This window comes from Phyllobates terribilis, unplaced genomic scaffold, assembly GCF_046119375.1.
Source record: "Phyllobates terribilis strain yellow unplaced genomic scaffold, ASM4611937v1 Scaffold_2__4_contigs__length_985480577, whole genome shotgun sequence".
In the NCBI taxonomy this organism is placed as follows: domain Eukaryota; kingdom Metazoa; phylum Chordata; class Amphibia; order Anura; family Dendrobatidae; genus Phyllobates; species Phyllobates terribilis.
The window spans coordinates 113,920,925-113,944,791 of NW_027362762.1; the positions used below are offsets into that span (position 1 = coordinate 113,920,925).

At 46.2% G+C, this 23,867-nt stretch overlaps 1 protein-coding gene across 2 annotated transcripts in view; it reads left to right on the forward strand.

Annotated features, from left to right (window-relative positions):
* The window catches only part of BRCA2 (BRCA2 DNA repair associated), a 90,223-nt gene that overhangs the window by 55,684 nt on the left and 10,672 nt on the right, over positions 1–23,867 (forward strand). For both annotated transcript variants that reach the window (XM_073662511.1, XM_073662512.1), the window contains exons 17-21: positions 9,780–10,110; positions 14,740–14,895; positions 16,830–16,974; positions 17,577–17,698; positions 23,381–23,582. In XM_073662511.1, the coding sequence (XP_073518612.1) occupies positions 9,780–10,110; positions 14,740–14,895; positions 16,830–16,974; positions 17,577–17,698; positions 23,381–23,582 (956 nt within the window). The remainder of the gene's footprint in view (positions 1–9,779; positions 10,111–14,739; positions 14,896–16,829; positions 16,975–17,576; positions 17,699–23,380; positions 23,583–23,867) is intronic.

The following is a 23,867-nucleotide window of genomic DNA, read 5'->3' on the forward strand; positions in this document are numbered from 1 at the left end:
TACCTTCTACTACCCATCCGGGTTCCAGTACCGTCAGCTGGTTCTCGGCAGTGACTTTGGCACGGGTACTCCACCTGCCCAGCCTGGTTCCAGCACGCCAGCTGTTTCCGGGTAGTGTCAACGTCACTTTGCCTCCAATGCGTTGTCCTGTCGTGTTGCGGTCGGGTTAGCCGACTCTATAGTGCCTGCAGTTTAGGTGACTCCTATGTGGGCTGCGGGATCTGGCAATGAAGGCTGGTTCCATAGTGCCAATAGGACAAGCACCCCCTGTAGGACTGTTGGTTTTGGTAACTGCGGCCGGCTCGCGGCCTTGAACTTTTTTTTACATGGGTACCTTCTGCTACCCATCCGGGTTCCAGTACCGTCAGCTGGTTCTCGGCAGTGCCTTTGGATTAGGTGCCTCCTTCTCGGTATCCAAGTTCCACCAACGTCTGCTGGTCCTTGGTAGTGCTTTCTGGCACAGGTACCTCCTGCTTAGTAACCGAGTTCTAGTACCGTCAGCTGGTCTTCGGCGGTTCCATTGGCTCTTGTACCTTCTGCTACCCATCCGGGTTCCAGTACCGTCAGCTGGTTCTCGGTAGTTCCTCAGCTTTCTTGTACCTTCTGCTACATTTCCAAGTTCAAGCTTTTTGAAATGGTTCTTGGTAATCACTCTGGATCTCCCTGATGAGGACCCTGAAGACGAGGACCCTGAAGACCAACCCTAAGAAGACGAGGACCCCGAAGACGAGGACCCTGAAGACCAACCCTAAGAAGACGAGGACCCCGAAGACAACGACCTGAAGACGAGGACCCTGAAGACCACCCCGAAGAAGACGAGGACCCAGAAGAAGACGAGGACCCCGAAGACGAGGACCCAGAAGACGACGACCCTGAAGACCACCCCGAAGAAGACCAAGAAGATGACCCTGAAGAAGTTGACCAAGAGGACAAAGAAGAGAAGACAAGCACCAAGATACAGAAGAACAAGAGACAGAAAACCAAGAAGCAGAAATACAAGAAGCTGCAAAACAAAAAGCGGAAGAACATTAAGCATAAGACTAAAAATCAGAGCAAAAGATAATATCTAAATTATAAGCAGAAGATGACTAAGCAGTGTATGGGGGTGAGTCCGTTCCTCCTCGTGGTGCCCCTGGAAAAGACCTGCTGCTGCAGGCCAAACTGAACGCGGACAAATCCTGTTGTAAATCTTTTGTGACGGGCAGAACGAAAGGTGTAATGTCCAACCTTTTATAGATAACAACTACTGGAATGCCTGTCACAAATAAGAATATGATGAAGAAGAAGAATATGAAGAAGATGAAGAAGTAGAATATGAAGAATGTAAAAAAAAAGAATAATACGAAGAAGGTGAAGAAGAAGAAGGTGAAGAAGAAGAAGAGGATGAAAAAGATGCTGAGGATGATGAAGGAGAAAGTGTGGGAGAAGTAAAAAAGAAGGTGAAGAGCATGGAAGTAGTGAAACATAAATATCTGACAAAATATAAAAATACTTAACAGTCAATATTTCCGTAACTCAGAACGTCTTAAAAAAAATATTAATTCCTGCTATTCCATTTGATTGGGCTAAACCTCTATGCCTTTATTGTCTCCCCCACCTCCCCCAATACATTCTACATTATTCTTAGTTGTTTTCCTTCATGTAGAATTAACCTACAAGGAAAGAAAGGGTTTATTTTCATTCCAATATTTGTCCCATTGACTTGCATTGGTTTCCGGTATCGGAATCGGCGATATCCGATACTTTTTCGGTATCGGTCCGATCCAATCCGATCCGATATTTCCCGATATCGGAAGGTATCGCTCAACACTAGTCGTTACATATCGTCCTGGGTCAAAAAATGTGAAGGCGGATGCCTTATCTCGTAGTTTCCCTGGGGCCGGGAATACGGATGATCCGGTTCCTATCCTTCAAGAGGGGGTGGTGGTGTCAGCAGTATGCTCTGAGCTTGAGGAGGAGGTATTGGAGGCTCAGGGGGATGCCCCTGTTGGACCTCCAGGGAGACTGTTTGTTCCAGATCAGCTACGACAAAAGGTGATCGAGGCACACCATAACTCAGCTTTGGCAGGACACCCAGGGAGTAAAGCAACTGTGGATCTCCTCTCGCGTCGGTTTTGGTGGCCTAACTTACATAAGGAGGTGGTAACTTTTGTTGCGTCCTGTGGGGTTTGTGCGCGCTCTAAGACCCCACATACCCGTCCGTCTGGGGCCCTCTTACCTTTGAAGATCCCGGAGCGTCCTTGGACTCATCTGTCTATGGACTTTATTACGGACCTCCCGCCGTCCTCGAGTAAAACGGTCATACTCGTTGTAGTAGACAGGTTCAGCAAGATGGCACATTTTATCGCTCTCCCTGCTCTTCCTAATGCTAAAACTCTTGCGCAGGTGTTCATTGGAGAGATTGTGAGGCTTCACGGGGTACCCTCCGATGTGGTGTCGGATCGGGGGTCTCAGTTTGTGTCCAAATTCTGGAAGGCTTTTTATACTCAGCGGGGAATGCATTTATCGTTCTCATCGGCTTTTCATCCTCAGACCAATGGTCAGACGGAACGTCTGAACCAGAGTTTGGAGACATATCTCCGGTGTTTTGTGTCCGAGAACCAGGAGGACTGGGCTTCTTTCTTACCTCTGGCGGAGTTTGCTCTTAATAATAGGCGGAGCGAATCCACTGGTAAGTCCCCTTTTTTTGGGGCATATGGTTTTCACCCCCAGTTTTGTACTTTCAGTAGAGGGGGCTCTTCGGGGGTTCCTCGCTTCAGTATGGAGAGGGGTACTGAATAATCTGAGTACTATGGGGAACCGATACAAACGTATGGCTGATAGGAGGAGAGTGTCTGGTCCGGACCTAAGTGTGAACGATCGGGTATGGTTGTCTACCAAGAATATAAAACTCAAGGTTCCCTCCTGGAAACTGGGTCCTAGGTTCATCGGGCCATACAGGATCAGTTCTATAATTAATCCGGTGGCATTCCGTCTTGACCTCCCCCCTACGTTTAAAATTCATAACGTGTTCCACAGATCTTTGCTTAAGAGGTATGTGGCGCCAATGATACCGTCAACTTTACCTCCTCCTCCAGTGGTGGTCAATGGAAATTTGGAGTTTCAGGTATCGAAAGTCATCGATTCACGTTTTAGTCGCCGGTCCCTTCAGTACCTGGTTCATTGGAAAGGGTATGGTCCTGAGGAGAGAATGTGGGTTCCTGCGTCAGATATTAATGCAGACCGGTTAATTTGGGCCTTCCACACGACTCACCCGGATAAACCTGGCCCTGAGGGTCCGGAGGCCCCTCGTAGAAGGGGGGGTACTGTCATGGGTGTGTCGCCACGAAGATTGTCGCGACTACACAGCCTGACTTCTCGCAGCTGAATTTTTGGTGCTTTGTGTTTTTTGGTTGTGAGGGAGTTAATTCTCTCTCTCAGTGCTTGACGAGGCTCAGCCTCGCCCAGCTGCAGTTAATGCTGCAGTATTGGGATTCCTTCAAATACCTGCTGGTCTGTTAGGGAAGTTGTCGGTGAAAGCATTTCTTGCAGACCTTCAGAGTGGATCGTTGTTTGGTGGAGTTCGGAGCGAGGAGTATGCGGTGTGGTTTGTTCCCTTCCTCCCTTTATCATTTATCGCCTAACCTGTTGTTGTTCCCTCTGTAATTGTGGTGTTAGTTTTTGTATGCAAGGTGGTTTTTGGTTTTCCCCTTGTACTGTCTCGTTTGTCTAGTACTGTGTTTTGGGCATTTTCTATCCTGTTTCCCATTGTTGTGATTGGGGTCCTTCTCAGGACTAGATTACTTAGGTTCAGGGATATTCAGGAGTTTAGGGTTACGCTGGCGGCCTGGACCTCTGTACCATTAACAGTACTTCCAGGTTGAGGGATTAGTCAGGGCCCACGTCTAGGGTCACCTCAGGCCCCTGACCCCCCCTGTACGCTGAGACAGCGTGACAGTTAGCCCCTTTGCATAGACACTCCAGGTGCACTATGCCGGGCTCAAAGTCTAAGAAAACCAGGCAGGACTGCTTTTACGCTTTCTGTACAGCCTGCAGTAATGCTCTTCCCAGCGGCAGCACATATCCGCATTGCAAGGATTGTACTCGGACTACTGTGCCGGAGTCCCAAGTAGCCCCTACCAACCCTTCAGTGTCTAATGCTACGCCGGAATGGGTCACTCAAATGTCACAATCTATGACACAGTCCATAGATAACATGACCTCCAAATTGCTTCAGGCTCTGCAAAGCCATACCTCGACTATGAATGCTACCCAAAAAAGGGAAAGCCGGACTCAGTCACATACTGACCCAGGCACATCCATGTCAAGGTCAGGACGCAAGCGCACCCATAGGGCACTCTCATCTGCGTCATCCCATAGCACACGGTCATCCCTGTCTAGGGAGAGATACCGTAGTCACAGGTCATCTACACAGTCCTCTACCAGGGACAGACATGATATTTCTCCGCACCAATCTCCGTCCAGAGAAATCCCTCATTCTGGGTCACCTAGGACACACCTTAGTGATACACAGGAGTCAGAAGGCGTCTGCGATTCTGACTCAGACAAGGAAACTGATGGATCCTTAACTCCAATCCCACCTAGCAATGCAGCGCTAGTTGAGGACATAATCTCGTCCATACATCGGGTGCTGGACATCTCTGATCCGATCCCGGACGCACCACAAAATAAGATTTCATTTGAAGGAGCTCTGAAACCACCTAAGGTTTTCTTGGATCATCCAGAATTTAAATCTATCCTCACAAAACAATTCTCACAGCCTCACAAGAAGCTTAACAATCGCAAGTTTCTGGAGGCCCGTTACCCCTTTCCAAAGGAAACCACCAAAGAATGGGCAGACCCACCAGCAGTGGACCCCCCAGTCTCCAGACTGGCAGCACAGACACTTCTTTCACTGCCAGATAGCTCAACCCTTAGGGATGCAGCAGACAGGCAGGTAGAAAGTATGGCTCGCTCAATTTGCGAAACCACAGGGGCCTCCCTAGCCCCCGTGTTCGCTTCAGTCTGGGCAGCCAAGGCCATACTGGCTTGGGCAAAAAATCTACAAACTGGCCTCCAAGCTTCTGCCCCTGAACTGTCGGACCAAGCAGTTCAGATAGCAGTTGTGGCAGATTACATGCTTCATGCAGCTCTGGATTCTGCAAGAGGTGCAGCGGGCGCAATATCACACGCCATCACAATTCGGCGTATCCTTTGGCTGCGTGAATGGAAAGCGGACGCAGCCTCAAAGAAGTCCCTCACGCACCTTCATACCTCAGCGGTCGTCTTTTCGGTGAAAGCTTGGACACGATGATATCCAATGCCACAGGGTGTAAGAGTACCTCTCTTCCCCAACTGAAACCCAGGCTCAATTATAACAAGCGTAACCAAGCTCGATTCCGATCCTTTCGGAACTCTTCCGGCTGGTCCGTTTCACGGCCACCACAAAATAACAGCCGCTTCACACGCAGGAAAGACTCGAGGCCGACACAAAGGTCGGACAAATCTTGGCAGTCAAAGGCAGGCCACTCAAAATCAAAAGGAGGAAAATCTAAGAATTTCTCCTCATCATGACTCACGGACTCTGGAAGACACTCCTCCTGTAGGAGGCCGACTTTTACTCTTTCATCAAGTCTGGCTACCTATTACAGAAGACAAGTGGGTCAGGGAACTAGTATCTTCAGGATACAAAATAGAGTTCACTTCCAACCCACCAAACAGACTCCTTATATCTGTTCCCCCAAAATCGCCAGTAAAAGCTCGCGCCTTCCACCAAGCGGTCTCATCGCTTCTTCAAGCACGAGTCATAATACCTGTTCCCGCAGCCGAGCGCTTCCAGGGGTTCTACTCCAATCTTTTCGTAGTCCCCAAGAAAGGAGGAGGGGTACACCCCATACTAGACCTGAAACAACTCAACAAATATGTACGAGTACGTCACTTCCGTATGGAGTCCCTCCGGTCAATCATTGCATCCATGGAAAAAGGAGAATATCTCGCCTCCATAGACATACAAGATGCATACCTGCATATAGCGATTGCACCTGCCCATCAGAGATTTCTCAGGTTCGCAATCGACCAGGACCACTACCAGTTCGTGGCTCTCCCGTTCGGACTCGCCACGGCTCCCAGAGTGTTTACCAAAGTCATGGCAGCCACCATGCACGTTCTACACTCCAGAGGCATAGTAGTCTTTCCATACCTGGACGATCTTCTCGTCAAGGCTTCTACCTTCAAGGACTGCGAGCTCAGTGTCTCAATCACAATCGACACCCTGAGTCGCCTGGGTTGGTTAGTCAACCTACAAAAGTCATCACCAACCCCAAACCAGTCTCTGACATTCCTGGGAATGCTATTCAATACCTCCAAGGGCCTAGTGCTTCTCACCAAAGACAAGGCACTGCCTCTCCGTCTAGGAGTTCGCACCCTTCTCAGCAAACCCCCCTTCTCTCCGGTTTGCAATGAGAGTCCTTGGCAGGATGGTGGCGGCAATAGAAGCGGTTCCATTTGCCCAGCTTCACCTCAGACCTCTCCAACTAGACATTCTCAAGTCATGGGACAGGAACCCTTGTTCCCTCGACAGGAAGTTCCAGCTGACTTCGTCAACCAGGAAGTCCCTTCACTGGTGGCTCAACCGGACCTCTCTAACAAAAGGGAAATCTTTTCTCCCAGGTCAATGGAAGGTCCTGACCACTGACGCAAGCCTGACAGGTTGGGGTGCAGTACACCTACACCACAGGTCCCCAGCGGAAGCAACCTTGCCCATCAACATCCTGGAGATTCGTGCCATCCTCCTGGCGTTGAGAGCCTTCCATCACTTACTGGCAGCCTCTCACATCAGAGTACAATCGGACAATGCCACAGCCGTGGCATATGTCAATCACCAAGGTGGAACCCGCAGTGCCAGAGCGATGCGAGAGGTGACACGCATCCTTCACTGGGCGGAGAAAACGAGCTCCATTATCTCTGCGGTCCACATTCCGGGTGTAGACAACTGGGAAGCAGACTTTCTCAGCCGACAAGGAATAGACTCGGGAGAGTGGGCTCTCCATCCCGAAATCTTCCAACAGATCTGCTATCGTTGGGGCACTCCAGACGTGGACCTAATGGCGTCTCACCTCAATGCCAAAGTCTCCAACTTCATGGCCAGAACACGCGACCCGAGAGCTCTAGCGGCGGACGCCCTGGTTCAGGACTGGACCCAGTTCCAGCTCCTGTACATTTTTCCACCTCTCCCCCTGATGTCCAGAGTGGTGAGAAAGATCAAACAGGAGGGAGTTCCAACCATCCTAATCTCACCGGACTGGCCCAGGCGTACATAGTACGCCGACATCGTACGACTCACAGCAGACGTTCCCTGGTGTCTTCCCGACCGCCCGGATCTTCTGTCACAAGGCCCGTTCTACCACCAGAACTTAGAGGCCCTCAATTTGACAGCGTGGCCATTGAGACCTGGGTTCTAACCCAGGCAGGTTTTTCGCCAGACGTCATTAAAACCATGATCAGAGCACGAAAACCAACCTCTGCCAAGATTTTCTACTGTACCTGGAAAACTTTCTTTACCTGGTGCGAATCTCGTAACCAGACCCCACTCCCTTATTCCCTACCCAGGGTACTCTGTTTTCTCCAATCGGGTCTGGAAGCCAGACTATCCCTGGCCTCCCTTAAGAGCCAGGTGTCAGCTCTTTCAGTGCTTTTTCAAAAATGCATTGCTCATAAACCACAAGTAAGAACATTTCTCCAGGGGGTTTCCCGATTAGTTCCCCCCTACAGACGACCTCTAGAAGCGTGGGATCTCAACCTGGTGCTGACAGCATTACAGGAAACACCCTTTGAACCCCTTAGGGAAGTCCCACTCCGTCTTCTATCCCAGAAAGTGGTTTTCCTTTTCTCGTGGCAATCACCTCGCTACGCAGGGTGTCTGAACTCACGGCACTCTCCTGCAGACAGCCTTTCCTGATTTTTTTCCAGGACAAGGTAGTTCTCCGTACGGTTCCATCCTTCCTTCCGAAGGTTGTATCCAGCTTTCATCTCAATGAAGAAATTTCACTACCATCCCTCTGTCCGGTTCCGGTTCATAGAGTGGAAAAGGCTTTGCATACGCTTGACCTTGTTAGGGCACTGCGTATCTGTGTGTCTAGGACTACGCCCTTCCGGAAGTCTGATTCTCTTTTCCTTCTTCTGGAAGGCGGCCGCAAGGGTCTACCAGCTTCCAAAGCTACCCTTGCCAGGTGGATCAAATCCACCATACAAGACGCCTACCGCCTCAAAAATTCGCCTATTCCAGCATGTATTATGGCACATTCTACACGTGCGGTAGGGGCCTCCTGGGCCCTTCGGCACAACAAGTGTGTAAGGCAGCCACTTGGACTAGCCTACACACGTTTACAAAACACTACAACGTTCATACCCAGTCCTCAGCCGATGCGAGCCTGGGCAGACGTGTTCTGCAGGCGGCGGTGCCCCAATTGTAGGGACCCGTCTACACAATATTCGTCCATTGCTTCCCACCCAGGGACTGCTTTGGGACGTCCCAAGGTCCTGTGTCCCCCAATGAGGCGACAGAGTAAAGGAGATTTTTGTGTACTCACCTTAAAATCTCTTTCTCTTAGCCTCTAATTGGGGGACACAGCACCCACCCTGTTGCCTTTCAGGGCCGTTTAAGTTGAGTTCTCATATTGGTTTTCCTTTGAGTTCTTACATAGTTGCCTTCTTCTAGGCATGGTTATGTTATCTATGTTACGTTCCTCCTACTGCTTTTGCACAAAACTGGAGTAGGCTGATGCCGTCCGGGGGTGTATACTGCAGAGGAGGAGCCACGCTTAATCTTTTTCAGATAAGCATAGTGTCGCCTCCTAGTGAACAGCAGCATAACCCAAGGTCCTGTGTCCCCCAATTAGAGGCTAAGAGAAAGAGATTTTACGGTGAGTACACAAAAATCTCCTTTTTTACTTGCGTTTTTGACGCATATTTGCATGCGGTTTTCCAATGCATTGTATAGGCAAATACGCATGCAGAAACGCACAAGAATTGGTCATGTCCGTATTTTTTCTGCGAGTAAAATCTGCGCAGAAAAAATACGGACCATGTGGACAGAACTTGCAAAATGTCATAGGAAGTCATGGGATAAGGTATGCAATGCATTTCTGGAGCGTTTACGCGCTGCAAATGCGCACCAAAATACGCCCCAAAAATGCATCGTGGGCACACAGCCAGACAGTTCCCTATCTGTACATCTGCTATGGAAGTGAAGGGGGGCTGGCATAGCTAGTGAAATCAGCCAGCCTCCTTCACATGCTGATAATGTCTTGACACAAGAATTTCAGTCCAGTATCAAGAACGAGCCACAATTGTGGCTGCCCTTAAAGAAAAAAATCTAAAACCCATGGTAGCACTAGTGCTGCTGTCACTTTGTCAATGAACAGTTTGGGAAAAGCCCTTCTCTGTTCCCTGCTGCAGCCATTTGACCCCTCAGTAGACGTTGATGACAGCTTTAATGTCTACCTGGTCCCATAGACATTAGATTTTCGACACGGATATCTTGAAAATTAAGGACACTTGCCAGCTGAAATCTAATGTCCATCTAATGTCTACCTGTGTGTAAGATTTTATTTCACCTTTTAACCAGACGTTCTTTCGAGGACGACATCAACTTATTGTCTGTTGCATCGTTTTTACTTTTAAGTCACTTGGACAGGCTAATGTTAGCAGTCACTAACATGGAAGCCAAACATTTAGGTAAATTGTCAGTAAACTGATGTTATTGCAGCATTTACTAATAATGAAATGGGTTTTCTTTTCAGATATGATATAGAAATAGATAAATGTCAAAGATCAGCTGTCAGAAAGATAATGGAGAGAGATGACTCGCCGGCTAAGACTATGGTTCTGTGCATTTCTAAAATCCTTATATTGGAAAACACTGAAACCAGTGATGTGAGGCCGACATCTGCCATCATTGAGGTGACGGATGGCTGGTACGGTATCAAGGCGATCCTGGACCCCGCACTCACGTCTCTGCTGAAGAAAGGTCGCATGTTTGTAGGCCAGAAGATAATGGTGCAAGGAGCAGAACTGGTGGGATCAGACGATGCGTGTTCACCTCTGGAAGCTCCCGAATCTCTTATGTTAAAGGTAGAATGAGCAAAACATATATGTATATTTTTTAAGTACTAGAACAGTCAACTAGTTAGAAGAGAGAACTGTTATTTTTTGGTGTTGGAATTCCATTTTTTAAATGGACGTGATTTTTGTGAGACCAGTTGTACTTTTGAATGACACCATCCATTTTATCATGCGATGTAATGGAAATTGGGAAACAAATTCCAAAACTGTAACGTTTTCATTTTTCTGTCCATTGAGCTGTCAGAGGGCATGTTTGCACTAGCTACAATGTTGTGGTAGATACAATGATTTTTTTGCAATATTGCGGCAGTGGAAAAAACGTAATTCTGGCGATTGAATTTATTTTTTTTCTCATTACACCATTTAACAATCATAGTTGCATAGATTGAAAAAAGACCTCGGTCCATCAAGTTCAACCTTTCCCCACCAATTGTACATTTTGTCACTAATTTAATTATAACTCACAATGTTATGTGTATTGAGGAAGTCATCCAGCCCTTTTTTGAAAGCTGTTGGTGTCGGCCATTACTACCTCTTGTGGTCGGCATTCCACAGTCTGACTGCTCTGACTGTAAAGAACCCTTTCCTATTTAGCTGCCAGAATCGCCTTTCTTCCATCCATAATGAATCCCCACTGGCTGGTCCTTAGTATTGTCTTTGGAAGGAATAAGTCATGTGCCAGTCCTTTGTATTGACCACATATGTATTTATACATGTAAATGAGATCTTGCTGGTTGGTGCATAACAAGTTCCAGAGATTCCAAGCGAGGGCTGTTGAGCGGAGCAGGGGCTTCCTTAAAGATACGTGAATAGTTAAATACAATATCATAGAAAATACAATATCATAGTTTGTGATGATTGTGTAAGTGCTGTATTTGTTTGGGGCATTGTCTGTTTGTTTGTGTTTTTAAAGCTTGTTTAAAAAACATAATCGGACTATTACGGACGTATCAATAGCACATGTGTTTCTTTTTTTATTTCTTTATTTTTAATGAGGGAATTACCAATACTACGGGTCCCGACGATCTCGTGAGCTTCTGGCACTTAGGAGACCCAGATTAGTTGTGCCAGTGACTTATGTCACATCATGGAGCTGTTTTACTTCTAACCAGGGAGTCAGTCTATGTCCATTTTGGTGCAGTCGGTATAAAATGGACCGACACAGATTCCTAAAATATATAATAAATTGGATACAGTAGTTCAATGCAGGATGTGCTGTAAATGTTTTCATCAGAATTTGGGAAAGTTTTGAGATGAATCTGTGCGGCACTTTATGTACATGCTCAGTAGTCAGGCAGTGCAGTAGGGTCGGGAGTCAGTGGTTTGGCTTACCGACTCCACAGCCCTGCTTCTAACTGGATGAATACCCCAGTTACATTAAAAGCCACAAAAAAAAAAATCTTTTATGATCTGTTAGGGAAAATATTATGTATATAATATTAATCTACATAAAATAAGTAATACAAATGTTCTCTCATCTTCAATACCAATAATTTATATTAAAAAAGTTTTTATTGTACATAAAATCAAAAAGCCTACTCACATATAAGGTATAATATAACCATAATAGCCTAAAGAATTAATTCAACAGGTTCTTTAGAATGAAAAATGAGTAGTATAAAACTAAAGTTAAAAAGCAATAAAAGAATTGGCACATAATGAGTTAACATTTTGTTTTTAAAGTCCAAGTGGGTGGTGTTAGATACATTTCACTGGGGGCGTGTACTTCTCCCTGTATGAGTCGCTATCACTGTGGGTGTGTACTTCTCCCAAAATGAGTCGCTATCACTGGGGGCGTGTACTTCTCCCTCTATGAGTTGCTATCACTGTGGGTGTGTACTTCTTCTACCTGTATGAGTCGCTATCACTGTGGGTGTGTACTTCTCCCTAAATGAGTCGCTATCACTGTGGGTGTGTACTTTTTCTCCCTGTATGAGTTGCTATCACTGGGGACGTGTACTACTTCTACCTGTTGAAGTCGCTATCACTGGGGGCGTGTACTTATTCTACCTTTTGAGTTGCTATCACTGGGGGCTTGTACTTCTCCCTGTATGAGTTGCTATCACTGTGGGTGTGTACTTCTCCCTGTATGAGTTGCTATCACTGGGGACGTGTACTTCTTCTCCCTGTATGAGTTGCTATCACTTGGGGTATGTACTACTTCTCCCTGTATGAGTTGCTATCACTGTGGGTGTGTACTACTTCTCCCTGTATGAGTTGCTATCACTGGGGACGTGTACTTCTTCTCCCTGTATAAGTTGCTATCACTGGGGGCGTGTACTTCTTCTCCCTGTATGAGTTGCTATCACTGGGGGCGTGTACTTCTTCTGCCTGTATGAGTTGCTATCACTGGGGGCGTGTACTTATTCTCTCTATATGAGTTGCTATCACTGGGGGCATGTACTTCTTCTCCCTGAATGAGTTGCTATCACTGGGGGCGTGTACTTCTTCTCCCTGAATGAGTTGCTATCACTGGGGGCGTGTACTTCTCCCTGTATGAGTTGCTATCACTGTGGGTGTGTACTACTTCTCCCTGTGTGAGTTGCTATCACTGGGGACGTGTACTTCTTCTCCCTGTATGAGTTGCTATCACTGGGGATGTGTACTTCTTCTCCCTGTATGAGTTGCTATCACTGGGGACGTGTACTTCTTCTCACTGTATGAGTTGTAATCACTGTGGGTGTGTACTTCTTCTCCCTGTGTGAGTTGCTATCACTGTGGACTTGTACTTCTTCTCCCTGTATGAGTTGCTATCACTGTGGACTTGTACTTCTTCTCCCTGTATGAGTTGCTATCACTGGGGGCATGTACTTCTTCTCCCTGTATGAGTTGCTATGACTGGGGGCGTGTACTTCTTCTCTCTGTATGAGTTGCTATCACTGTGGGTGTGTACTTCTTCTCCCTGTGTGAGTTGCTATCACTGGGGGGGGGGGGGGCGTGTACTTCTCACTGTAGGAGTTGCCATCACTGAGGGCAAAAAAAAAATACACACACATTTTATTCTGGTTTGCAGCCATTATTACATTATGTCTAGTTCAACATGAAAAATTTGGTGACCCGTCCTCTTTAAAGCGAACCTGTCAGCAGGATTTTGCTAATTAAACTACAGTCAGTGTCATGTTGGGGCTGCTGCACTGATTAATATGATACCTGAGGTGACAGAATCCGTCTTGTGGTTCTTGTGTAATCAGTGTTAGAAGTTTTGAGTTATGGATATGCTTGTGCTCCGGGACGGGACTGTAGGCAGGGTCTTTCGTTGATGCGCTAGGGCAGATGAGCACGAAAAGACCTGACCACAGGCCCACCCCAAAGCACAAGTACGTTCTTCATTATAGAGACATCCAGAGACACGGGCTGCCTGTGGGCAGATCTTTTCTTGCTGTTCTGGCCTAGAGCACCAGGATAAGACCCTGCCTGCAGTCCCGCCCCGGAGCACGAGCATATCATTAACTCAAAACTGCACTGATTACATAAGAACCACAGTACTGATTTCTTCACCTCAGGTATCATATTAATCAGTGCAGCAGCCCCAACATGACACTGACTGTAGTTTACTTAGCAAAATCCTGCGGACAGGTTCACTTTATACAAAACAAAATTTAGAATATGTATGTAATTTATGTATGTCCACAAACAGCGATGAAAAATTTCTCCTGCAGAGGCCTCATGGGTTGAAAATAAAGATTTTTAAAAGCTCAAAAAACTTAAGACTGCTGAAATACAGATAAAGGCAAAAATTGGTCAGTAATTTAAGCCTGTTCAATCCTGGTCGTTTAAAGTGGTTATCCTAAATTAATATTGAACCACCTTTCCATAGGAGAGGTGGTCTTATGGTTGATCACTACAATGTCTGTCCTGAACCCCCCCTAGTGAGGGAAACTGACTGGAGCAAGGCTTGAGCATGTGCTGAATGAGAATGACAGATGATGCGTAATAACGTTGTGTGCTTTCTGTCAATCCATGGAAATTGAATAAAGCAGAAGTGTGCTTGCTCCTGTTATAGTGACTAATGATCGCCCAATGTTGGGTCCCTCAGTTATTGGACATTTCTCAGCTGTCCTGTTTATAGGAGTTACAGAGGACCTATCATCAGATTCATGCTGACTGAACTACAGGCAGTATGAATTGGACACTGGCTGTGCAGTTGCAGCCTTGTATGTTTTACTTTCAAAATCTGCTGCGTTTCGCAGTAAACATTTACTTAAATACGTTGAAGAGCTGCCCAAGGACTGTGTGTCTTGAATGACAAGATGGAAGTCCCTGGTGGAAGTCCCTGGATGGCCCTTCCAAGTGTGTTTTTCTGAAGCCAGGCATCATTTCCTCGAAAAATCTCTCGCACAGCCGGTGTATGATTAATGTTGCCCGGGGTGTGGCTGCATGAATCTGATAACAGGTTTCCTTTTTATGCATGTCATGGAAAAACTCTCAAAAAATGTCTTCGCTCCATGGAACTTTTTACAGTGGCTGTAAAATGCAGAATGAAAATTGTGTGTAAAGGGTACAACACCGATACTTAATACCTATACATCCACATATCTGTTTTGGATTCACATTGGGGGAAAAATTAACAAACCCTTTCATGTGAACTTTCCCACAAAAAAGAAAATAGGATTGAGATTTCTTTTTTTTGTTTTCCAGATTGCAGGAAACAGCACTCGACCTGCTCGCTGGCATGCCACACTGGGATATTTTCGTGACCCCAGACCTTTCTGCCTCCGTCTGTCTTCGCTCTTGGCTGAAGGTGGGGTGGTGGGCTGTGTTGATGTTCTCCTACAGAGGATTTACCCCATGCAGGTGAGAACTGGACTGATCTCTTCTCATTGTTATGTAACACTACTGTTGTTTATTGCATGGGGGAAACACAGGAACGCAGCCGCAGTCCGGCAATGTCCTGTCTGTGCCACCCCCCCACTGTCAGTAACAATCCCATAGAAGGCTACACAGGAAGGAATTTTGCTTTTTTTTTTCAATATAACTTTTCAAATGTGTCTGCCTTTACTCCTCTTGCAATACATCCAGAATTCTCCTTTATTGGTATATACTTCCCATTTAGTATCTCAGCCGCTCATATGATCAGCCACTGAAATATTGTGGCATCCTGTGAGGGTTCAATCAGACGAGTGTATTTTTCGTCAGTTTGTGCAGCAGAGACCGCACACTGACCAATATTAACCTATGTGCAAGTGCACACAAGCAACTTTCTAAATGGACTGCGCACTTATTTCTGCCAGAGAGACATCATTACTTGATGGATGCCGGCATTTCTTTGCTTCAGACGATTCCAGAGTGAATGCAGTTGAGTGTTGGAATCTATAATCTAACCGGGGATGCGCCCCTCTGTCTGAAGCCTCGATAGACTGCGCATGCGTGACGAGCAGTCTGGCTCCAGACAGAAGCAGGCATGGAGCCGTTACAGGTAAGAGGAGGTGTATGGCGCCGGAGATCGCAGTATGCGTAGACACTGAACGCATACCGCGATCTCCGGCGCCATACTTGCATACTTACCTGACTTGGAGGAGCGTTGCCGCAGCGCCTCTCTTCTGGCCGGAGACCAGGGGCGGAGTGAGGCGTCTGATCGGCACGTGCGCATAGCGCTATCCTTCGCCATTTTACTGAAGACACATTTACAGTGTGCCTTCAGCAAAATGGCGCCGGACAGCGCGGTGCTCCGGCGCCGCTCTCCTCCCCCGGCCTCCGGCAGAACAAGACGCTGCAGCGCTGGAGTACAGAGAAGAAAGGTGAATATAACTGTTTATTTTTTTTTGTATGTGTGTACAGTGTGAAAGGGAAGAGGAGGCCACACCCACCAGGATTGTGTGGTGAGGGGTACCAAGCATACCAGGATTGGGGGGTGAGGGGTACCACGCATACCAGGATTTGGGGGTGAGGGGAGCCACACATACCGGGATTGGGGATGAGGGGAGCCACGCATACCGGGATTGGGGATGAGGGGAGCCACGCACACCGGGAATGGGGATGAGGGGAGCCACGCACACCGGGAATGGGGATGAGGGGAGCCACGCATACAGGAATTGGGGAGTGAGGGGTGCCACGCATACAGGAGTTGGGGAGTGAGGGGTGCCACGCATACAAGGGTTGGCGAGTGCGGGGTGCCACGCATACTGGGATAGGATGGTGGGGACAGGAGAGGGGCAGCACATACCAGTATGGGAGACCATATAGCAATAAAAATGCTCTCCACCTGGGCGTAGAACAGGTTCAATAGCTAGTAAATCTATATGCTTTAATAGTATTTTTAAGTCCTTTTCAATTACAGACAGATTGTTCTCTGTCCATTTTTAAACTGATTTATCAATGTGTTTTCACCAGAACTCTATCATAAAACAACTTCAAATGTCAAAAACACTTTGCGCAACATAAACTTGGGGAAAAAAATAGCGTTTTGGCAATTCCACTCAGATGGGCAGAGCTGGGGGAGGGCGTTGTGAAGTCCGTCTGATAAATTCATTAAAAGTTGTGGTGTGTTTTGTACAATAAATGTTACTCCAGCACCTCCTAACAGGTTGGAGTAAATGTGAACAGGTGCCAGTTGCAGTGACTACAAATACATCAATTTTACCAGTACAGTCTATTTGTCAGTAGTGGAGATTCTGTATCATACATTCAGTGTTGGCATATATTTTGGTGCGCACAATGTGCTGCTGCACTTTCTGATATTTGATTTTGTGTCGGGTCTAAAATACACAAATATCCATCTTTTTACCCAGTGGATGGAAAAAATGGCCAATGGAACGTATGTGTTTCGCAATGAACGTGCAGAAGTAAAGGAGGCAGAAAGACACTCAGCAAAGCAGCAGAGAAATCTGGAAGTCTTATTTGTCAAGATTCAGGAAGAATATGAAAAAAAGGAAGGTAGGACTGTGGTATTTACAAGGTTGTACTGGGAGTAAACTATATGGCACATACAGATCTTACCTACTCCTGTGCATTGCAGTAGCCAAACCTGCATACAGTTGTATATAGGGTTCTCTCACAAAGACACCCCCCCCCCCCCTTCAGATAGAAATCACTGATCTGACTTCCACTCTCTGCAGAACTGTGTTTTTTTGTTCTTTTTTTTAGAGAAAAGCTTCTATTAGCTATAAAATGTATGCATGGAAATGTAGTATTGTGTTCTGGCCATGTAAAACATGGATGACTCTGATCTGCCACTATTTGTTGGCTCATAGAGGACAGTCCTGAGCTGAGGAACCCACTTATGGCACATTAGAGCCTTTATACAGAGATTGTGCTGTGAAACAAGCCCTTTAAATAGATTTTTATCTAATCTTTAATGAAATAGAAGTGTAAAAAAGGTTAATATGTGTTTTCTTTCATGATTGGTCTGGTGCTTGTATGTTGCCAAACTGGCATTGTTAATAGACAAAGTCAAACAATTAAAATGTCAAAATCATACCATTTAGCCACCTGCCAGGACAAAGAAATGTAGTTACTACAGATGTATGCTTTTGCAGTTTGCGCTCAGAAAAAACGACCACGCTGCCAGACTTTAAGTGAACCACAGATCCACAACCTTCAGGATGGCGCAGAGCTATACGAAGCTCTGCAGAACGAGCCCGAACCCAGCTACCTTGAGGTATGAGTTATGACGTAGTCCCCAACTGACCTGTTTGTCTGTAGAGAAGTCTTCCTTCTGGTCGACATCCCTTGCCATCAACCTCACAGAGATGACCCCCTATTTGTGGTTTCTCTGAACATCATAAAACCTTCCTCCTCTTGGATCTACCACAGGAATTTTTGTCTCTGATATTAAGATTGGCAACAGGGTGGGACCTGAGACTTGGTCTTGGCTTCGTCAGTGAGCAAACCTCAGTCCTCAGCATCCCTGGGCCCCCAAGCCTAACATCTGGACATTTCTTTACGGAGCTCACAGTCGCACCCACACAGCTTTATCATCTTCCCACTTCTCCAAAAGATTTCAACCTGGTTTTAGAAACCATGCAACCTGCTCCTTTTGAACCTCTGTGAGCTTTCTAGCAGGCTCTTCTCTTGGAACCTAGCCTTTTTGGTGGCGTTTACCACCATAAGTACATGTGTGTAGAAAAGGTGGTATCTTCTATCTGGATGAGGACATTTTGCTGCTTTATTTCTGTTCCTTGCTTCCTTACCCTAGGGAATTCTGTCAGCCTTGTCTGAATGTGGTTAGAGCTTTTAGGATTTAAATGTATCGGACTCTTTTTTTTCAGGTCTGACTCCTTTATCATTTCAGACAGTTCTTTATGAAGGTTGGTGGCATTGCTTATTGAATCAGGATGGCCATTAGGAGCCTTTTAGACTATGTGCATACTACATCCTTTTTAGGCAGATTCTGCCTGGAATCCACCTGAGAAAGCACCACAAAAAAAGACCGTTGCGCACAGCAATGTCAAAGCGGCATTGCGGTGTACATGTTTTGTCTTATGTCACTTCTTTTAACCACTTCAGGGTTCGGATACCTAAGGCTAAAAGAAGTGACCTGCTCATTCTTTGGCGATTTTGGAAGCCATCTGATCTATATATTTAAAAGTATGAAGTAAAGACACCGAAAAAAAAAAGAAAGGAAGACCGCCAGCTAAGTTGTTTCGGGAAAAAGACCACTGGCTCTTTCCTGAAGCTGCTTCACATTGGAAAATTCAGCGATTCTGCTGGTGTCTTAAAAGAATCTGTCAGTAGTATCAGCCCTCCTCAGCCGTCTATATGGGCACGTAGGTCATAGAAAGTTGATTTAAAATGACACCTTGATATCTGCGATCTGATGTCTTATTCTAGAGAAATCCATATTTTTCCCCTCACCCATGACAGCACACCTTGAGAGAGGGATCCACCCCACCAAGGACAGGAAACTGTCTGAAATAAAAGGACGGTACCTCTCCCTCGCTTCAGTTGGTTTCCTGTCCTTGATGGGAACCTGTCTGAAAAGAAGATGTCCATACTTACCTGGGCCTGTTCCGGTGTGGAAGAGCGGGCTCCAGCCTGTGCACCGGGTTCCAGGTTCCAGAAGCGCTGTCCGCGGTTCCCTGGAGCAGTGTCCGAGCGTGCGCAGGCGGTGAGGAGGGCTCCGGCTCCCTGCAGAGCGCTGCGCTGTCCTCTCTCTGCCGCAGGCTCCTGGCTGGCCGCACGCCGGGAGCGGTGTCTTCCGGGTGTGACGCGCCTGACGTCATGGCGCGGTGCATGCTGGGAGAGGCGTGCCCGATGACGTCAGGGGGCGGCACCCGGATCCATCATGGCGGCACCCTGTAAGCGCTTGCCGACTGGCTTTTGAAACCTCGGCCGGCGGACGTCACGAGGTGGGAGGACACCTGATCCGGATGTGCCCTATTTAAGGTGTGGGGGGGTTGTCCTGGTCAAACGCTGCCTATACTCATGCTTGTGGTATGGCAGCCAGGAGCAGCAGTAGCTGACCCCTCCATCTCAACAACGCCAGCGGAAGAAGCAGTCAGACTCCTCTCACACGGACAGCCACTCTAGCAACCGTAGCAGCAGCAGAAGAAGTAAGGTGTCGGACGCTTCAGGGCCATCCGGAATGGATTCATCTTATGTCCCGCCACAGCCTCCAAACCGGTACCCTTTTGTGACTTCAGGGGTGAGTGATCTTTGTGAATGTCACTTAATAGTAATGGAAAGTTATGTGCTTCATTCCTTAGGAACCTAAGAAGAGTAGCGCCAAACAGAAGCACAGGGTTTGCGCCTTATGTCAAGTCCCCATTTCCATAGATTGGCAGAAACAGCTTTGTGCTAGCTGTATTAACCAAACCATAGCGGAGAGCACCCCGGATTTTGCTTCTAATTTGAGGTCCGTAATCCGTACAGAAGTTCAAGATTCCCTAAAAGGCTTACTTAAGGGGAAAAAGAGATCCCATAAGGATATCTTCTCCGACTATGATTCATCCTCCCAGTTAGAGGATCCATGTCTCAGTGATTCATCATCCCCTTCATCAGACAGTGGTAGGCCCTGTTTTCCTATTGAGGATACGGACAAGTTGGTCAGAGCGTTCAGATTTACCATGGGGTTGAGGGAGGAGAAGGCAGCCAGGTCCCTTGAAGACATTATGTTCGCAGGCCTGGAGGAAAAAAGACGCTCCTTTCCAGTGAATCCAAAATTCAGACCCTTATAGACCGGGAATGGAGGAAGCCTGAGAAATTGGGAGTGTTGCCCTCATCCTCTAAAAGAAGGTACCCCTTCGACGATAGCGTCTCTGGGTTCTGGGATAAAATTCCTAAAGTTGACGGGTCTGTCGCCCGATCATCCAAAAAATCGTCCCTACCCCTGGAAGATTCAGCCAGTCTAAAGGATGCTCTATATAAGAAGGCAGATTCTTTCCTGTGTCACACCTGGGAAGCGGCAGCAGGGGGCCTGAAACCAGCGGTAGCAGGCACTTGTATCGCTAGGTCACTCATGGTGTGGCTTCAACAATTAGAAGACCAGCTCAAGGATAAAAAGATATCCAGAGATAAAATCCTCTCCAATCTACCTTTACTACAGGCAGTGTCCGCTTTCCTTGCCGACTCCTCAGCGGATTCGGTTAAACTCGCTGCCAGGTCTGCTAACTTATCTAACGCTGCCAGACGATCCCTGTGGCTCAAAGGTTGCCCAGGAGACCTGCAGTCTAAACATAAACTTTGTTCCCTTCCTTGTGATGGTAAACTCTTGTTTGGCCAAAAACTGTATGAGCTTTTGGAGAAGGCTAGCGACAGGAAGAGAGGTTTCCCAGGGTTCACGGGGGACACAAAAAGGTCCTACTTTCGGAGGAAAAGATTTAACCGGGGTCGCATGTTTGGGGGGCCATCCTCCAGTACCAAAAAATCTCCCCAATGACGCAGGGCTAGAGGTCGGGGGAAGACTTTCCCATTTTATCCCAGCTTGGGAAGCCATTACTTTAAATCCCTGGATGTTTCTTCCAGGGATTTGAAGTATGGCCTAAAGATATGCTTCAGTCAAGTCCCACACCGAACCTTCATGATCACCTCCAGGAAGGAAGTCCAGGGAGGAGCAGATAGCCCTAGAGTCGGGGGTGCTAGATTTAGTCAACAAGCAGGTCCTTCACAAAGTTCCAGTTCTCAATGGGGAAGGGGATTTTATTCCCCCCTATTTGTGATAAAAAAAACAAATGGGTCCTGAAGGACCATTATCAAGCCTGCTCAGCCCTCCATGTGCTCGCCAGAGGTAGCCTGACTGCCATTAGATACCGAGATGAGATCCTCAGACCCCTTGTGAGACCATATGCTGGTGCGCTTGGCCCTGGGTTCCTCCTAATGTAGGACAATGCCAGACCTCATGTGGTGGAGTGTGTCAGCAGTTCCTGCAAGATGAAGGCACTGAAGCTATGGACTGGCCCGCCCATTCCCCAGACCTGAATCCGATTGAGCACATCTGGGACATCATGTCTCGCTCCATCCACAAACGTCACACCACAGACTGTCCAGGAGTTGGCGGATGCTTTAGTCCAGGTCTGGGAGGAGATCCCACAGGAGACCATCAGGAGCATGCCCAGGCGGTGTAGGGAGGTCACACAGGCACGTGGAGGCCACACACAATACTGAGCCTCATTTTGATTGTTTTAAGGACATTACATCAAAGTTGGATCAGCCTGTAGTGTGTTTTTCCACTTTAATTTTGGGGGTGACTCCAAATCCAGGCCTCCATTGGTTAATAAATGTGATTTCCATTGCTGATTTTTGTGTGATTTTGTTGTCAGAACATTCAACTTTGTACACAACAAAGTATTCAATGAGAACATTTCAGTCATTCAGATCTAGGATGTGTTATTTGAGTGTTCCCTTTATTTTTTTGAGCAGTGTGTGTGTATATGTGTGTGTGTGTATGTGTGTATGTATATATATATATATATATATATATATATATATATATATATATATATATATATATATATATATATATATATATAAAATAATATAATTAGGTTATGTGTCTAACCTTTTCTGGAGGTCCTCTCAATGCTCTGTAATCCAACTGAAGCGAGGGAGAGGTACCGCCCTTTTATTTCAGATGGTTTCCTGTCCTTGGTGGGGCGGATCTCTCTCTCAAGGTGTGCTGTCATGGGTTCAGGAAAAACCGGCTACCGGTAAGTAACCTTGGTATTTTCTTAATATGTAAATAAGCTGTTAAGATCTATGGGCCGGACATAGATCTCCCAGAGAATCTGCCTCCAGAGTTATTTTAAATAAGAGGGAGTTACCAGTGTGAGACATGTAGATCAGGAGAGCAGACTGTCAGTCATTAAATAGAAGCGACAACGTCCAATTCATTCATTCACCTGTAGATGCGACGTTTCAACCAGCCATAGGTCTTTTTCATGATTGAAAAAAGATCTATGGTTGGTCAAAACGTCGCATCTATGGCTGAATAAACGGAACATTGATGCTTTTATCACCTCAATTGGACTTTGTCTCTTCTATTGAATTTTTTACAAGTGGACTCCTTGGAACGTCTTTGATGGTGCGTCCTTTTTGTGCCTATGTGCTCTTTGTAATTATCCAATATTAGAGTGCTGCAAGCCATCTTTATTTTTATGTCAGTCATTACATGTCTCACACTGGAAACACCTCCTTTCATTTAAAATTAGCTCTGGAGGCAGATTCTCAGGGAGATCTATGTCTGGCCCATAGATCTTAACAGCTCATTTACATATTAAGAAAAATGTGGATTTCTCTGGAATAAGATATCATTTTATTCAACTTCCTATGATGTACATGCCCATATGGACAGTTTAGGAGGGTTGATCATACTGACCAATTCTGTTTAAAGACGCAATGTGAACACATACCCTGGATGTGCAATCAAGCTTTAGATATTTAGATGGCTTAGGCCACTATCTGGTCTTCTCTCTCAACATTTACCAAATTCTACCAGGTCTTTCACGTTTGCATCCTCGGATACTTGTCTGTCATGTTCTAATAATATAAGCAAGAAAATGGTTCATGGCAAAACACAGCTGCTAGTTTTCTTTCTCTGTTCCGTTCCAGACATTCTTGCGCTTGTTCTAAATTTTTACTGTCTTCAGTGTCCTACAGCGAACGTGGAAACCTGCCAAAATGGATCATATACCACAAGGGATGCTATACAGTGTAATATGTTGGAGACTTCCATCGAATATGACAAGATTCAAACATGGTGTGAACAGAGACGGACGAGTCACTTTTTGTGCTGCTTTTTACAGCAGTCCCTTAGACATGGACGCAGATCTATTTAGAGTAGTTGATTTTGTGATGAAATGATTCCACTCCACTCGCTAAATAACAAATGTTTCTGCTTTCTCAGTCTTGTCTATGTAGTGATCAGCTCAGGGCTCTAAATCATCACAAGCAATTATTAAACGATAAGAGGCACGCACAGATCCAGGCCGAATTCAGGAAAGCCATTGAGTCCTCTGAGCAGGAAGCTGGCAGCGGTACACGCAGGGACGTAACGCCAGTATGGAAGATACGGACTGTGGATTACAAAGATGATGGCGCTAACTCAGGTTTGTGTTCATTCACAACATGATATTGAGATTGATTTTATATATATATATATATATATATATATATATATATATATATATATATATATATATATATATATACACACACTACCGTTCAAAAGTTTAGAAATGTCATTATTTTTGTAAAAAAATGCACATTTTTTTTTCAATGAAGCTAACATTAAATGAATCAGAAATACACTCTATACATTGTTAATGTGGTAAATTACTATTCTAGCAGAAAATGTCTTGTTTTTATTGCAATATCTACATAGGTGTATAGAG